Genomic DNA, 17,787 nt, shown 5'->3' on the forward strand with positions numbered 1-17,787 from the left:
TGCTAAACAAGAATGCACACAATTAATAATGCTAAACAACATCAGAAGTATTGTGGAGTCACTCTGGATCCTACTACTCGTGGAAAAATATCTGCATTAAATCTCAAACCGTACTGTACTATATAGTTTATAAAGGCTACACCATACTTGCATGCATCAGTCTTGGTCATCTAATGGTGGCTCTCCACACTGCTCAATCTCTGGCACAGTGGCAACCTCCCTATCCGTAAGTTACACTCTATGACCTCGCCCCAAGTCTTTTTCGGTCTGCCCCTCACAACCCTACCCTCAACTTTCACACCTCTCACCCTCTGGACCCAGCTGTTGTTTCCCATCCTCTCAACATGTCCAAATCATCTCAATCTATCCCTCATCACAACACCAACACATGGAAAGCAAAAGCGTGTAATAAAAAAGCATTAAGAATGTACCATAGCCATGATGGTAGCTGGTTTCCTAAAAGGAAGAAAATACCCATAATAACCTATTTTCATATGTTCAGTAATGTCAAATCAAAATATAACAAAGAAAAAATCTAGACATTCTTTCTGCCCTTTCCCCTCCTCCATCCTTCTTTACTTCCATCCTCTTCTGTCTTTCTTTCCTTCATTCTTTCCTCATCCTTCTACCTATGGGTGACTTTCCACTCTCTCTTCTGTCTTTCTTTCCTTTATTCTTTCCTCTTCCTTCTGCCTGTGGGTGACACTACACTTAGCGATATGCCAAATGGTTTCCTATACACCAGGAAACCATTTACTATGCTGGGTGGTAACCATACCACCAAAAATCTTTGCACCTGGTGGTTTAGTGGGTACCGTAATTATGGCGTTCCAATCGGATTGAGCCGATGAAGGTTTATATTCAAGGGGTGGTTGAGGCTTACTGCTCACGTAATGCCACTCAGGGATGAGTGAGGCTGGTCATTCTCATCTTAAACGTCAGGACCAACTTGCCTAGCCCCGGGCTCCTACGTTCCTCGTGGGGCAATGTAGGATTGGATGATGATGATGATGTCAGAATACTGTACCTATCTGCAGCTGTACTTTGGTTTGGCAATGTCATAATTTTCCCACCGACTATAGTTCATACAGCACTGAATTATGACACTACTTCAACCCTTGTAATGTGTATGTCACATTCAAACCCATCATATGCATAATGCAGCTGCCATATATGTACAACTTTGCATATATATGCTGGCCCTTTTCCCAGCATAGTTCTAATACATAGGTCACAAACATCTGGAACCAATTACCCCCATTTTACAAGTAAACAATGCTTAGTGGCAGGATATTACTGAGCACAGTGACAGAATTTTGCTACCCCTAACTCTTCAAGCCAACGGCGTATTTTCATATTTTATTCCCACTACTACACGGCAGCTTTATTCGACTTATGCAGGCCTCTAGTGGCGAAAGCTTATTGAAGACTATATCTAACTCTTCCAGTTCCAAGTTGCTCCACAACTGAAGTAAATCATCTATTGAGAGCAATAATAAAAAGATATTTCACTGGGCTGATGAGGTTCTATCACCTCCAATCCCAATGTAGTAACTTACTTTGGTGCTTGGCAAAGCTTTCTGCCTACAGAAATTTTTCAACTGTACCATGGTCTACCCCTTGTATGAAGGTTCAACAGAGGAAAGATAATGTGATTCTGGTGATAAAATACATAGAGAAAAAGTAATACAATGACTGTACATGCCAAGGTGATGATAACTCATTACTCACGTGAAATGCTGTTCCACATAACTCTCTGCAATAGACAGCAACTCTAGACATCCATGGAGGTCTGCAAATGCCCGAATGCCCAGGCAGTTGGTAGGATGAAGCTGGGACTGGAGGAAGTCGCAGCATGCATCACGCACATCAGTCAACTGCAATAAGTTGGCAGCGGGGAGCAGAACCTGAAGGAGAGTGAAATGAGGTTACTGTTAAATGAGTACAGTATACAGTATTTGTCTGTGTATGACACTGGACACAGACTTAACAGCCTCTGTTCATAATGAACTGCCTAAGCTGTCTCATTCAGGAGAGGTGTGATGGTGTAAGTGTGCATATTTTATCCAATGTCAGTATCTTCACTATTTTTTATGGAAGATTAGTATAATCTTGCTATATGAAATTGAAAATATCAAATTGTTCCACGCTCCAACCTTTGGCTGAACTTGTATTCTATCTCACAGCATGCATTTCTCTGACCATATGACCATCTATGAACACAAACAATGACTGAGTATTGGTAACCATAAGACTGAAGAATAAGTACAATGCATTCCATATGTGGAACTGCAGCAGAAAAAAAAAATGAGAAAACATAGCAATTATAATTAGTCAATGTTACTCTTTTCTTTCAAATGAACTCTGATGTGGACCTCCACCTGTTTGTGAAGACTGCAGTTAGGGGCACCTTTACATAATGATGCTTGCCAATGGTGAATGGAAAACTCTGATCATTTTATTTTAAATACCTAGGTCACTAGGTAAATAATATTGTCTGGTGGTAGCAGGAATAAAATATGAAAATAAGTACAGTACAGTAACTGAATGGAAGAGTTACTGTTACTGTATGATTGCAACTGAAGAGCTGAGAGGAAGGATGGGACTGGATTGTATTGGTGTTGTGATGAGGAGGGGTAGATAAAGATGGTTTGGACATGTTGAGAGGATGTATAATGACAACTGAGTGCGGTAGGTGAGAAGTGTGAATGTCTGGGGTGGGACTGAGAAAGGCAGACCGAAAAAGACCTGGGACAAGGTCATAGTGTGACCTCCAGGATATGCAAATGAATAAGAATGCTGCCAGAAATCAAGCAGCATGGACAGCCACCATTAGACAACCAAGACCAACACATGCAACCTTGTTGGAGCCTTTATAAATGATATTATAATATATATACAGTCAAGTCGCCTAAGGCGCAGCTAATTGGTTCTGGACCGCGCCCATGCCATACAAATAACTAAACCTATGGGTAAAATGGAATTTTGTTCTAGACATTTGCCCAAAGTCCCCCTTTTCACCCCACTTTACACATGCACACAATCAAGCAATCAGTCAATGCATGTATTACACATAACAATAGGCACAAAAAACAGGAGGGTGATCAGCCTTGTGTCTACTTGTGCAATACCACGCGCTGCAGATCGAGTGAAAAAAAGCTCGGCCAATTAGACACAGATCAGCTGACTGACCAAAACATTAAAGATAGCTGAGGCTGCATGGTCAAGCACTGACTGAAGAAGTTTATTTGATAAAGTTTGTATGCTCAAGTCTCAACAAAACTCACATTTAACACATTAATAATCATTTTTATATACGTGATGATGATGATGGGAGGCATTATACTTCGTCTCAGCTTAGAGATTGGTGCTTCGTCACTAACCTGTTCATGGCGGTTTTACGAACAAACTTATAAACTAGTCACAACACCCAAAGAATCTTTAATGTTTCATTACTTAACACAATGAATTTGGTGACGTTTAACCTCCTCATGAAAGAGAAAAAAGTCCACGGTTGGAGCACTTGAAATATGGAGCTGAAGAGGTCACCATCTTCTTTGTTTACAAACAGGGGTGAGCGCTGCCAGAGGAATTTGCCACGCATTTCAAACCTTGCAGCACCCGCGCCATAGGTAGTTTATGTGCGTGGTTCGTTTTAGGGGGCTCTGGCACCTTGCAGTGTCATAGAAAACCGTGGCATATTAGTCCGCGCCATAGGCGACTTGACCGTGAATATATATATATATATATATATACAGTAATCACTCTAATATCCGGACGCCCAATATCCGAACATCCCCACTATCCGGACATAAGAATGTTTCATACTGTACTTTTTTCCATACTATACTTACCTCATTTCACTCTTTAATGTCCTTTATTGGTGTAAATAGGGTGTTAGGAGCTATGCATGTGCAGTAGGAAGGTGTTTTTCTGAGTTAGGCTAGGTTAGGGTCCATAAGTACCAGTCCAGGAGCCAGTCACCAGAATGTTTATTATTGTATGAACCTACTTCTAAACCCTCATTTTATGTTTCTTTTGCATTTATTTCAGTAATTTATGTGCCTTATTGGTGTGATTTGGGTCTTAAATAGGTGCTATGCATGTCCAGAGGGAGTTGTATAGGTGTTTCTCCGAGTTAGGGTCCATAAGTACAAGTCCATAAGCTGGGGCCCAATATCCGGACAGAACCAATATCCGGACCTACCTATGGCTCTATTACATCGGATATTGGAGTGATTACTGTATATATATATATATATATATATATATATATATATATCCGTGGCATATTAGTCCGTGCCATAGGCGAATTGACCGTGTGTATATATACAGTATATATATATATATATATATATATATATATATATATATATATACACACACACACACACACACACATACACACAGGTGGTCCCCGTTGTACGAACGGTTGACTTATGAATTTTCAAGTTTATGAAGGAGGGAGGTGAGAAGACAGGAAGAAATCAGTAGGACAGAAGTTGTGGAAGCAATGAAGAAAGTTAAATCGGGGAAAGACCCAGGAATTGATGGAGTGTGTGGTGAAATGCTGAAGCATGGGGGAGAGATAGTAGTAGAATGGATGTGGAAGATGTGCAGATTGGCCTGGGAGGAAGGTAGAGTCCCGGAGGATTGGAAGTCAGGTATAATTATTCCCTTGTACAAAGGAAACGGGGAAAAAGAAGTGTGTGGTAATCATAGGGGCATTTGTCTTCTTAGTATAATAGGAAAAGTCTATGGTAGGATACTTATTGACAGAGTTAGAGAAAGAACAGAGAAATTAGTTGGAGAAGAACAGGGAGGCTTTAGGAAGGGAAGAGGTTGTGTAGATCAGATATTCATTCTTAGATCTTTAGTGGAAAAGTTTCTAGAGAAGGGAAAGAAGTTGTATGCGGCTTTCATGGATTTGGAGAAAGCATATGACAGGGTGGATGGACAAGGATTGTGGAAAGTGTTAAGAATATATGGAGTAGATGGGAAGTTGTTGAATGCTGTGAAGAGTATGTACGACGGTGCGAAGGCTGCAGTGCGTGTGGATGGTGAACTAAGTGAATTTTTCTCTCTGTATATATATATATATACAGTATATATATATATATATATATATATATATATATATATATATATATATATATATATATATATATACCGGTACATATAATAGATAGATAGATAGATATATACACAGTAGATCTGGTGTGCACACCTGGACATTCTCCTCAGTAACCAAGACTTCAGCAGTGTACACGTAATCTATGAGGAGCTGCAGTGCCCCACCATCCACATCCTGCAGCACTATCCTTTCTTGCCGACTTTCTTCAAAACCTGTAAAGAACTCTTATTTAATACCATGACTGGAAAAAAATGACATACATAATACAAGAAAATACAAGATCTGTTCAGAAAGTATCAGACCTCAGGCTCTGAAAAATTAAATAGCTACTGGTAACCTGCTGAGCTAGGATACTAATCCCCCCTCAAAGCAGGCTCCTTCCGATTTCACATACGTAGCCCAGCGTTCTTTCCACTGCCTAAAACGCTTTTCAATGTCGGTTTTCGGTACCTCCTGCAGGTGCTTAATAGCATACGTCATAATCTCTTCTCGTCTCAAATTGGGGACCCTTCAGCAGAGTTTTGAGCTTGGGAAATAATCAAAAGTCACATGAAACCACATCTGGTGAGTAGGGAGCCTGCCAGACCTACGGGATGTTGTGCTTGGGGCCTACTTGAGGGGGATTAGTATCCTAGCTCAACAGGTTAGCCATTTATCTTTTTAGGGCCTAAGGTCAGATACTTCCCGAACAGACCTTGTAGTTTTGTTTATTAGCATCATCACAACCCCTTCAGCTTCATAACCCTCTGTGAAGAGAAAAGCTTTGTTATTCATCTGACAAATGCCTTTATAGGTAACTTGCACATGAACAAAATCTATAGGTATGCCTCTTATGGAATATATTGTACTCTATATTCATAAGGGAACTTTTAACTCTTTGTCTTGGAAAAAAAAAAAAAAAAAAATAACACTAGGGTGTGAATGGTAATTCATCACACATGAATGCATGGTACTTTGGAAGCATAACATCTGTAGGAGCAGGAAAGAAAAATGACCAATCACCATCTAACACATCAAGTTTCGACAATCACTACATCCTGTACAAACAGACTCTGTGTTTGATTACTTTCACCTCATAACATTCATTCCTCTGAAGAAGGTAATGGGCTACTACCAAAAGTATAATATACCAACTGTATCAACAACTGACCCTACTCTGCAAATACACGAAGCCCTATGTAACAAATCAATATGATACAATAAAATCTTCAATGAGACTACTGAAGCAAGGAGCGGGTACTCACTTGTGAACATGGCATGAAAGTAGGGACTACACGATGCCAACACCATCTTATGGGCTGGCACCTCAACATTATCTGCTACCAGCACAACATCACACAGCTGACTCTGTCTGTCGGGTGCATGATTTCAGAGTTACAAAATACAGTACATCTTGTAGAGCTGAATAGAGTGAAAATCAGGCTATGTGTTGAAGAAGATGCACAGGAAGGAGACTCATTTGATTGAAGTGGTTTCCAGCTCCTACTTCCATTAAAAAAAAATTAAATAAAAATAATAATTATCTATCTATATTTGTGGTAGGTGGGGGCGTTCACCATCCACTCACTCGATGTAGTGCTACTCTCGGATGTCTGCCCTTTCCTCTCCATCCTTCTTTCCTTCCATTCTCTTCTGTCTTTCTTTCCCTCATTCTTTCCTTGTCCTTCTGCCTACGGGTGACTTTACACTCCCTCTTCTGTCTTTCTTTCCTTCATTCTTTGCACTTCCTTCAGCCTGTGGGTGACTCTACACTGAGTGACAAGCCAAATGGTTTCCTGTGCACCAGGAAACCATGTACTACGCTGGGTTGTAACCATATAACCAAATTTTGGCACCAGGTGGTTTAGTGGGTAATTATTGCACTCCAATCGGATTGGGCCAGTGAAGGTTTATATCCAAAGGGTGATTAGGGTTGACTGCTTATGTAATGCCACTCAGGGATGAGTGAGGCTGGTCACTCTCATCTTAAATGTCGGGACCAGCTGCCTAGCCCCGGGCTCCTACGCTTCTCATGGGGCAGTGTAGGTTTGGATGATGGATGGATGGATGGATCTATCTATATACCTTGGCTGCTTCCCCTAAGGAAAGGGAGGTAGCTGAGACAGAATGACACACTCCCAATTTACTCATCCACTCAAACACATTTGCATAATATAATATGGTAATAGCTAAAGTGGATGGTAGCACTGCTCTTGCAGATGGCAAATGCCCATATGCTATGTATCAAAGAAGTGTTGAGACTAATTCAATCAGGCAGTCTGGCCAAAATCAGTAATCCTATATGGTATTATAACATAAATGCTTTAAATTTACTACAGGTTCGATAATATCTGTTTACATTATCCATTTTCTATACACAGTATCAGTAATCTCACCTTCGCATCAAATTCAGGTTGTCAAAAGCTCTTGGAAAGTGCTGTGGGTTTCTGTAAGGTAGTTTGTGCTTGGTTTCAGAGCGTGGCAAGTGCTTCTGGGAGCTCTCGTCCAAGGAGTTTTGGCTAGCATGGCGCAGCAGCAACCTGTTGCTGTAAACATCAACATAATTTTAATTAACTGAGATGGTCTGGGCATGCTGTGAGGATGAAGGATGACAATTGGGTGCGGAACGTGATGTGTGAACTTCAGGGGGAGGGTTGCAAAAGGCAGACTGAAATGACCTTGGATGAGGTCTCAAAGTGTGACCTCAGAGATAAGGAACTGAAGAGAAAGACTGCCTGAGACAGAGCAGCATGGGCAGCTGCCATTAGGTGACCATGGCTGGTGCATGCATGCATGTCTGAGCCTTTATAAACAATACATAGTTTGACATACTGATAAAACTTCATTAAAACTGCTAACATTCCATCACTCACAGCAGCGATGCAGATAATCTACACCATAACATTCGCTTCTTGCTTTGTTCATCTGAAGACGATGAATAATTCTTCAAATTAGTAAGGGGGAAAAAAAAAAAAGGCAAACACCTCAAACCAAAGGGTGTTTTTGCAGTTTCAGACAGTTGCCCCTTGGTACTTTTGGTGTTCCATCAGAGACAAACCTGGGTTTATAAATATAACAAAGGACTGTGTGAAACTTTAGAGTTGCCTACTAATAAAAAAGTATGCTATTCGTGACAAGATCTACCGTACGTTAAACCAAAAGAACCTACAGCAACACAGAGCCTGGTTGACTGACAATTTTTCTATATACAGTATTCCTTAACACATTTTCCTAATCAATGATGCTAACCCAAAAATATTATCACGGCTGTCTGAATACTGGGTGGCTAAAATAAAGTTAATTTCACATCAAACAAATGCACCGACATCCAGCACAATAACGATGCTCCGCTCTCAAGGCTCAGGGATAAATTTTGACCAGCATTTCCAGCTAGTTCTAAAAGACGGCCCCTGAAGAAAGCTCTGAACCTACTTATAACACACACTGAACGTGACAACATCCCACAAGCACAGTTTTATATGCGTGTTAACTTTCTGCGTTGTTTGAGGACAGTGACTTGACTTGCTGTCAATTGTAACGATATTCTGCAGTATCTAAGCGAGGCTACACCTGTTTTTAACTTACCTGAACTGCTTATCCATGTTCTCTGGGTCGGAATCCATGATGCAGTCGGTAAAATGAGGCAAAATGAGGCTAAGTTGACATTTCAGTGATGCCGCTCGTGTCGGCCAGCTCCCACCTGTGATGGTTCGGCTGATGTTTTGGTGTGAGCTGCCAAGGTGACCACTAGAGGACTCCACCCTGCAGTCCAATATCGAAAAAGATTATTACTCGGCATTTTGTTTTCCCTTGTTTCACAGAGCTTTGCATCACCAGAGTTTGCATGTTAACCTCTAATGTTGCATACAACAAATTTTTCAGTACTTTATGAAAACTCATCACTAACACCCCTTCTTTGTTATCTTGTCATGATATTAATATGTTTATATTACTTTTAATCACCACATTTGATTCTTGCCATAAAAGGAGGTTTTTTAAGATAAGAAGAAATCAAGGCAGGAAGACCCGTAGCCTGGGGAAGTACAGTACAGCGAGTGCATTCACACCGCTTACCTCATTGTGCCTCACCCCATGGTCAGGTTATCTGAATGATATATATATATATATATATATATATATATATATATATATATATATATATATATATATATATATATATAGATAGATAGATATATATATAGATAGATAGATAGATAGATAGATGTGTGTGTGTGTGTGTGTGTGTAATTCACCGGGTCGGTCAGGATCACTTGATGGTCGTGATCGTCAGCTTTTACCCTCCCGGAAGGGAGCTGAGAGCTCATATAGTCCGATCTAAGGGCAAGGCTGTGACCTTCACACACGCACACACCCGTCCCCTTGCTCAAGGGGGACAGTAACCATCCACTTCGTCAGTGAAACTTTTCGCAACCTGAGCGAGGCGCGAACTCCCGTCCACCAGTTGGCAAGCGAGAACGTTACCACTGCACCAGCGAGCTCAGGGATCATTATGTAAAGTGTTCCAAAAGATACGGTTCATATTACCCTTCAGATGATTATCACACACACACACACACACACACACACACACACACACACACACACACACACACACACACACACACACAGCAAAAAACGAGCAAACACCGTGTGAACACCGTGTGAGGGATGTACAGTGATAGTGATGGTCATGATGATGGCTGAGATGGTGTGGTGATGAGGGTTGTGTAGTAATTAGTAGTGGTGGTGGTTGTGGGGATGATAATTTGTGTTAGTTGTGGTAGTGGTAGAGAGCCATACGTGATGGTAGTGATAGGGGGTGGTGGTGCTGATGGCGGTGGTGGAACTGTGGTGGTGAGTACTATGGTAGTACTGGCGGTAAGTATTGCAGTGATGATGATGTTGATGAGCAGCCAATTATGGTGACAATCACGGTGAGTAGTCTACTGTGGTGGTGGTGGTGGTGGCGGAAGAAGTGGTGAGTACTGTAGTGGTAGTGGTGGTGAGTACTGTGGTGGTAGTGGTGGCGAGTGTTGTGGTTGTGGTGGTGGTGAGGGCTGTTGTGATGGTGATGAGGGTTGTGGTAATGGTGAATGCTGTCTGCTATGGTAATGAAGGCTACAGCAGGATATGCACTTTCAAGGTAGATCCATTCTGCATCTTTTCCTGTGGTGTCCCCTACAAGGTCCAACATTGCCTGGGATTCGCACACTCTCCTCCCACATACAAAATCCTGCCTACGGGCCATAGGCTACATTGTCACTTTAAGCTATGGAGGTGCTGGAAAGGAACACCTTCAAGTGGTGGCATCGATAATCATAACTGGTCGGTTCACCTGCCTGCTTGTGTAAAAAGTCCCCTATCTACCTCACTATCCCCCGAAAGGAGGAGGATGGACTGCAGGAGAAAAGTAAATTATGATTGTAGCCCCCTGGGATAACGTTTCAGACGAACTTGGAGCCACAACAGCAACATAAACTAGTACATGAAACTCTTGGCTCCAGGTTCTATCGCTCGGCCCTAGTGCACAGGCTAATGCACTAGGCTACAGTATATCATTCACAAGTAACTCCATATTATCTGAAGAGAAGAGTCATGCCGTCAAATTAAGCGGTTATATACAGCTTTCATTAAATTCTTGAATACGATAAACTTTTCTACGCTAAATAAATTAATCTGAAGTAGCAATAATATAGTTAAAAAAGAAAACTATATCGCAAAATGGCCACGTGCCCGAGCTGACATCAGTTTCTAAGGTCTTCACACTCTGTACTTGACACACACCCAAGAATGTCAACAATGGCACTTTACTCGTGATGGCACTATTACTGGTGATGGTATTCTTATGATGCCGCACTGTACCCGTGATGACACTTGATGACACCTTTTACCCATGGTGGAGCGGCATTGCTTACCCATGATGGCACTTTTCTCTCGATGGCACTATTAATCCATGATGGCACTATTTATCCTTAACGGTACTTTTCTCTTGATGACACTGTTTATCCTTGATGGCACTTTTCTCTTGATGGTACCGTTTATCCATGATGGCACTTTTTCCTTTAATGGCACTGTTTATCCTTGATGGCACTTTTCGCTTGATGGCACTGTTTATCCATAATGGCACTTTTTCTCTGAATGGCACAGTTTATCCATGATGCGTACCCATGATGTTTGCCAAAGATATTTCCCATACTATTTTGCTATACCCACACAGGCCAGTCATGATTTTATTATTATTAACCCTCGCATAGGTGGTAGCACTGTCTTTGGTCGAGTTTGCCTGTCTCTGTGTTTGTTCAGGGTCTCTTTTTAACCTCTTTAGCGCAAGGACGTCATTTTTGTTAGTAAACGCTACCACCAGACGATTTTACGTAAGCATAGGAAAAGACCTCTCGAAGTGATGGAAAAGGAGGCCTTCATTCCTACCCGGGCAGTCCCACTGCCCGGGCTAACAAAGCCTCCAATTCCATCCCTGAAGGGAAAGAAACAGTGATGGTGAATTGTAGGAAAAAGAAAGCTTCAGTCTACTGTCCACCGAGTGCACGTTCAAATGAGCTTGAAACCACCACAACAACAGCAACAACAAAGACAGCTCTAACTAAAGGGGTCAGTGATGGATGTATCTAACCCGTCCTGTTCGAAAGTCTGTCCTTGGCTGAATAAAATTGTCTGGAAGTAGGAAGGCAAGTATAAAACTAAGTTATCGGATTGAAGGAGTTCTTGACTTTTTTTTATTTTTTTATAGGCTGGTAGCTGTTGACCGCATCTAGGTTAAGTTCGAATAAGTGGGTCATGGGTCAAAGGTCAAGGTCACTGTCATGAAAAAAAAAAATCTGCTCCAAAAGAGCAGTTGTTCGCCATCTTGTGGTACTTTCATTATTATTATTATTATTATTATTATTATTATTATTATTACTACTACTACTACTACTACTATTACACCCACTCTTGTAGAGCCAAAGCGGGTGTTATGTTTTGGGCAACGCACGCATACACATTTGTGTGTGTGTGTGTGTGTGTGTGTGTGTGTGTGTGTGTGTGTGTGTGTGTGTGTGTGTGTGTTTTAATAAAATAACTCAGTTTTGATCCGATTTAAAACAAACTTAGTGAAAAGAATGAAGGTCAGTCAAGAAGTACATCTACTGTTCCTTAGAAAAATAAGTCAAAGGTCAGGGTCAAAAGGCGAGGTCAAATTATTCACTTTCAATGAATGATTATGTTTACGAACGTTTATAAATACAGCCCCAGGAGGTCGTATGGGAAATATATCTCACATAATAGTTGTTTTTTAATGTTTTATCTCTATGGTGTTAAAATAATTAGGTATTCGAATGATACATGAATTACCTGGAAAAACACACGACACATTATTAAAGAATTTACTCCGGTGCAGCAGTTTTTACCCGTTAGTAAGTTTGGCAGGGTTTATTCTTGCTAATTCCAAACGACTACATTCAGCTTAGGAGAGATCTCTTATGGTGGAGGGGGTAATGATAGCTATATTCAGTCCCTCCAGTTGGAAAAGCTTCATGAGACGGATAAAAGCGTCTGGAAATGGCAAGAATATAATGAACAGGGTGATCTCTGAGACTCGATAAACAAACCCTCCACAAAAATCTACGGAATTCAGTCTTCATATTTCCCAAGTCAAATCAATTTCTTTTCGATGATGTAGTTTATATTTAATTCTAGCTACCCCCAAACGACTGCCTTGGACTTCGAAATGAAGTATGAGGGGAAACCGGAGGCTGTATCTATCCCCTCCAGTTCCAAAAATCTCCCTTTAGCTGAACTATAGGGTGATCCTTCAATGGTGCTCCACTAGAAACTCACCTGAGGGTATCTTGTGTGTTGGGGAGACGGCTTAGGTTACTGGTGGGGGCTTGGGTGTGGCAATGGGATTAGGCAATGAATAACTGATACAAGACAGACATTGATAACGGTGAGTGAGCCGTAGCCGCAACACACGTGAATTCGTCCAGTGGATTGAAAAAGGAGCGGTATATATGGATCACTCTGTATATCTGTATATCATCATCATCATCATCATAATTCCGCCTCTTTTTCCCACCTGCAAGCATAAACTTAATACGCCATCGTAGTGAAGGTTTAAAAGCATGATTGTGCACCTGCATCTTTACTTTTTTTTTTTTTTTTAAAGCAAAACTTAAGCACTTTATCCCTGAATCAAGAAGGACTCCTACAATTTTAATCATGAAACTTCTGCTAGTTTTTTTTTGTTAAAGCATACTCATAAACATAGTACATACATACATACATACATATATACGAACATACATGCAAACAGACAGACATACAAAGGTAAACAGAATACGGTAGACAGACATGAGTGAATAAACCATCTCCACCTTCTGTAACTTAGATGACAGGTGAAGCAACATTGCGCCAGACATGATATAAATGAATAGTAACTGTAGGAGATCTGGGACGGTATAAATAACCTGTCTTAATAAAAAACTACGTGTAATGCTTTTTTTTTTTCTTACTTTTAAAGATATACAGCTACACCAAGACTTTACAAACAAACAAGAGTAAATAATAAAGTGAAAAAAAAACTTCATGGTGATAATTCGTTGCTCCTGAGATTTATTTAATGTAGAAATTGCCTAAGATCCCTTACAAATACTTGCTCCGATCACAGGGCAAGGTTTTTAGCCCGACTGAATTGTGAGTTGCCATCCACTCACATGCTACATCACACCGACTTACCACACCTGCTGCCACCACATTTACAGCCACACCCCCACCACTAACACCGCCGCCACACCACCACGAAGACACAATTAATACACCATACCACCACCCGACTTCCACACCACCACCACCACCACCACCACCACCATCACACCACAACCAAACCAACCACCACACCTCTACTACACCTATCACCACACCATCCCCACACCACGACCCCAACCCTACCACCACCACACCTACCACAACACCATCACCACACCACCACCACGGTAACACCACACCCGCCACCACACCACCTCACACCATCACCACCCGTATCCTTCACGTGATTCTTCAAGGTTTCCACAAGGACAGCTGCCAGTGTTGTAAATCTGAAGGGGGGGAGGGGCTTCTAACACCCTCCATCAATATCTATTAAAAAGAAACTTATAATTGAATGACTGCAAATATTTCCCTTTTTATCTAGCTTCCTGTAAATACCATTCAATTATAATATCTGCACACTCGTATACCACGACCACCACCACCACCACCACCACCCAAATTTCATTGCAAAGAGGGTGTGCTGCATCCAGAAGACGGAACAGGAAAACACAGAAGCTGGACAAACTTATCACCCATGATCAGTTTAATTGGCAAGTCAGATATTTACGCTAGGATGAAATGAGACTTGATGGCGAGATTGTTAGTTTTGAATTGATGGCTTTATAGTTAGGGCAAAAAAAAAAATTATATTAGCCCATATTGTAGACAATGACGATGAATGACAAGGATCGGAAGGGTTAAGGGTTAAGCAAGAATGAAATAATTGGCGTCTGGGAACAATCAGTCGAAAGTCAAGAGCACAGGGCAGAGTCAAATATTCAGATCTTAGACCAGTTGAAAGGCTACGGTGTTTCATTTTCCGTGTGCCTTTTTTTGTTGTTACTGCGTCCAACGGTGGGAGTATAGTCTTTCAGTTGCCAGGGGGAATAAATGTCAGTAAGCAATGAACAAGAAATAAGGACAAGAACATACTGTATATACCTCAAGTCAAGGCCTGTTTTTGCGCACGCACGCGTACACGTGTGTGTGTGTGTGTGTGTGTGTGTGTGTGTGTGTGTGTGTGTGTGTGTGTGTGTGTGTGTGTGTGTGTGTGTGTGTGTGTGTGTGTGTGTGTGTGTGTGTGTGTGTGTGTGTGTGTGTGTGTGTGTGTGTGTGTGTGTGTGTGTGTGTGTGTGTGTGTGTGTGTGTGTGTGTGTGTGTGTGTGTGTGTGTGTGTGTGTGTGTGTGTGTGTGTGTGTGTGTGTGTGTGTGTGTGTGTGTGTGTGTGTGTGTGTGTGTGTGTGTGTGTGTGTGTGTGTGTGTGTGTGTGTGTGTGTGTGTGTGTGTGTGTGTGTGTGTGTGTGTGTGTGTGTGTGTGTGTGTGTGTGTGTGTGTGTGTGTGTGTGTGTGTGTGTGTGTGTGTGTGTGTGTGTGTGTGTGTGTGTGTGTGTGTGTGTGTGTGTGTGTGTGTGTGTGTGTGTGTGGGCAGCAATCACACCTGCCAGTGGTTCCCCTCAATGACGCAGCAGTAATAGATACCGTCAGCTGTCACACATACTGTACTTGCAACTCCCCCTCATCAACACCCCCGCCACTAGCCCACCTCCACTACCACCATCACCCCTACCCCACCACGACACCACCACATCATTCTAACCCCCACTACCAAGCCATCTCATTCCCAATTACAGCTCCCCATATCGCACAATCACCCCCACACACCCCGCCATCACCCCACTCCCAATCACAACTCTCCCATCATCATCATCATCACCATCACCACCATTCCACCCCCGACCACCACCCAAGCTACACTCCCCTCCCCCCCACTCCACCACTAGACCACCACCTCCACCTCCACCATAACAGTCTCTACCGCACACCATCGAAAATTGTTGTTCACGTTGTCCGGAAACCAACTATCTAGACCCTACTTGGTGTTGCCTCTCATCATCATCATCATCATTATCATCTTAACTCCTTGGATACGGAGACTTTGTATATCAGCGCGGCCGATAGCCCAAGGGGGGCGTATTTTTTTCTTTTGGGGGTGTTGTGTGTTTGTGTATGAACTAGATAATTTTAAAAAGTTTTGACCCAATTTTAACCAAAGCTGGCAGAAGAATTTAGGGTCTCCTGGGATTAACCTCTTGTTTTTTTTGGACAATAAGTCAAAAGGTCAAGGTCATATAGCAAGGTCAGCTTGCCATCCGATTTAAACGACACCTGGTGGAAGTGTTGAGGGTAAACCAAAACTAAAGAAATTCAAGTCAAGAAGAACCAATCAGAAATCAGGGTTACAAATCAAGGGCAAAGTTCGATGTGTGTGTGTGTGTGTGTGTGTGTGTGTGTGTGTGTGTGTGTGTGTGTGTGTGTGTGTGTGTGTGTGTGTGTGTGTGTGTGTGTGTGTGTGTGTGTGTGTGTGTGTGTGTGTGTGTGTGTGTGTGTGTGAATAAAATAGTTAAAACACATTTGATCTCGTTTGAACCAAAGCTTGTTGGCAGGGTTGAGGATCACCTGAGGGCCTGATCTGCTCTTTCTGAGAACAATAAATCAAAGGCCAAGTTACAAGGCAAAGTCAACGCTAAAGTTTTTATCCGATATAGACCATTTTGCCTGGATGGATTCAGGGTAAGATATGGATGAAGGGATTCGACTGTAAGAATAGATCAGTCTAAGGCCAACGTCACACAGTTTAAAATATGAACAGTTTTGATCCGATTTAGACCAAACTTAGCGGAAGGGTTTGGGGTAAAGCAAGGATGAAGGCATTCGATTTCGAAAACAATCTATCAAATTTCACAGTCACAAGGTCACCCTATAATCCGGTGAAAGTCTGAGGGAAAACAAAAGATGAAGAAATTCGATTTTGAGAATAATTGCAGTCTGCTCTAACAGTTTTAATACGACTGGATCAAACTTAGTGGAGGAGTTGAGGGTCAGTCAAGAATAATGTAATTAGACTTGAGAATCGGCCGAAGGTCAAAGTCAGAGGGCAAATTCCAATCTTCGGCCCTTGGATCAATTCTGAAGGGTGTGGGTGGCCCTCCTTCTTGTCTGCATTTTTTTAAAGCTACTAGACATTTGACTCTGTTTAAGAGAAGTGCCCTAACAGTGGAGGAATTAATGAAGGCAGACACAAACCCATCCAGTAAAATAATAATAACAACAACAATAATAATAATAATAATAATAATAATAATAATAATAAAAATAATAATAATAATTGCCTGGAGACATCAAAAAATATATAAATAACGCCACCGTACTGAAGGGGCTAACCTAAATTTCCCCATTCACACTGGATGGGGACGTATAGTTAATGTCTAACATCAACTGGGGACACGAAACTGAAGGAAAAAGGAAGCTCTACATACACCCTCCTCCCTCCATTTCTCTTTCCTGTGCTATAGGAGTTACAGGGCTGACTGCAATCCAGATGAGGTATGGTCGCCTTATCCCCAGGCCAAAAATTTACGCCCCTCTATGAACAGTCTGCTTTACTACTGAAATAAATTGTTTTTAACTGAGTAATGCATGTGGACCTCCTCTAGTTCTCACTTTCTCCATCTGGATAATGCATCTAAACTGTCAGATGCTTGATATTTTTCTCTGATAATAGACGACGCTCTCTGATATGATGTGTCACTGAGGGAGGTGACGAGCATGTCCTACTTGTTAAGCAGAGACAGTGGAACAACAGGCGAACTTTATTCCCCTGACTGTTGGAGGTAAGAAGACAGTGTACTCTAAAACTCCATATTCCGTCTAGATCCATGTGTAAAAGCAGACTGATTGACTAATCCATAAGTAACACGTTTACACAGTTCTGCACTTTATCAATTAAAGGCACATTAGTCTTTAATTTAATTTAAAAGTTCAAGAACAGGCTGACATTTGCAATTAATAGAAATAAGCTCTGATCCTTT

General features: G+C 41.7%; 1 protein-coding gene across 1 annotated transcript in view; it reads right to left on the bottom strand.

Moving 5' to 3' along the window:
- Nucleotides 1–8,824, bottom strand: part of kel (kelch protein) — a 29,633-nt gene extending 20,809 nt beyond the window's left edge. Inside the window, exons 1-5 of the mRNA XM_080279303.1 lie at nt 8,699–8,824; nt 7,510–7,659; nt 6,379–6,485; nt 5,228–5,346; nt 1,732–1,907 (exon numbers count right to left, since the gene is read on the bottom strand). Of these exons, the coding sequence (XP_080135429.1) occupies nt 1,732–1,907; nt 5,228–5,346; nt 6,379–6,485; nt 7,510–7,659; nt 8,699–8,736 (590 nt within the window). The 5' untranslated portion in view covers nt 8,737–8,824. The remainder of the gene's footprint in view (nt 1–1,731; nt 1,908–5,227; nt 5,347–6,378; nt 6,486–7,509; nt 7,660–8,698) is intronic.
- Between the last annotated feature and the right edge of the window lie 8,963 nt (nt 8,825–17,787).

This window comes from Coenobita brevimanus, chromosome 78, assembly GCF_032717465.1.
Source record: "Coenobita brevimanus isolate Jiangsu-jjx chromosome 78, ASM3271746v2, whole genome shotgun sequence".
Taxonomy (NCBI): domain Eukaryota; kingdom Metazoa; phylum Arthropoda; class Malacostraca; order Decapoda; family Coenobitidae; genus Coenobita; species Coenobita brevimanus.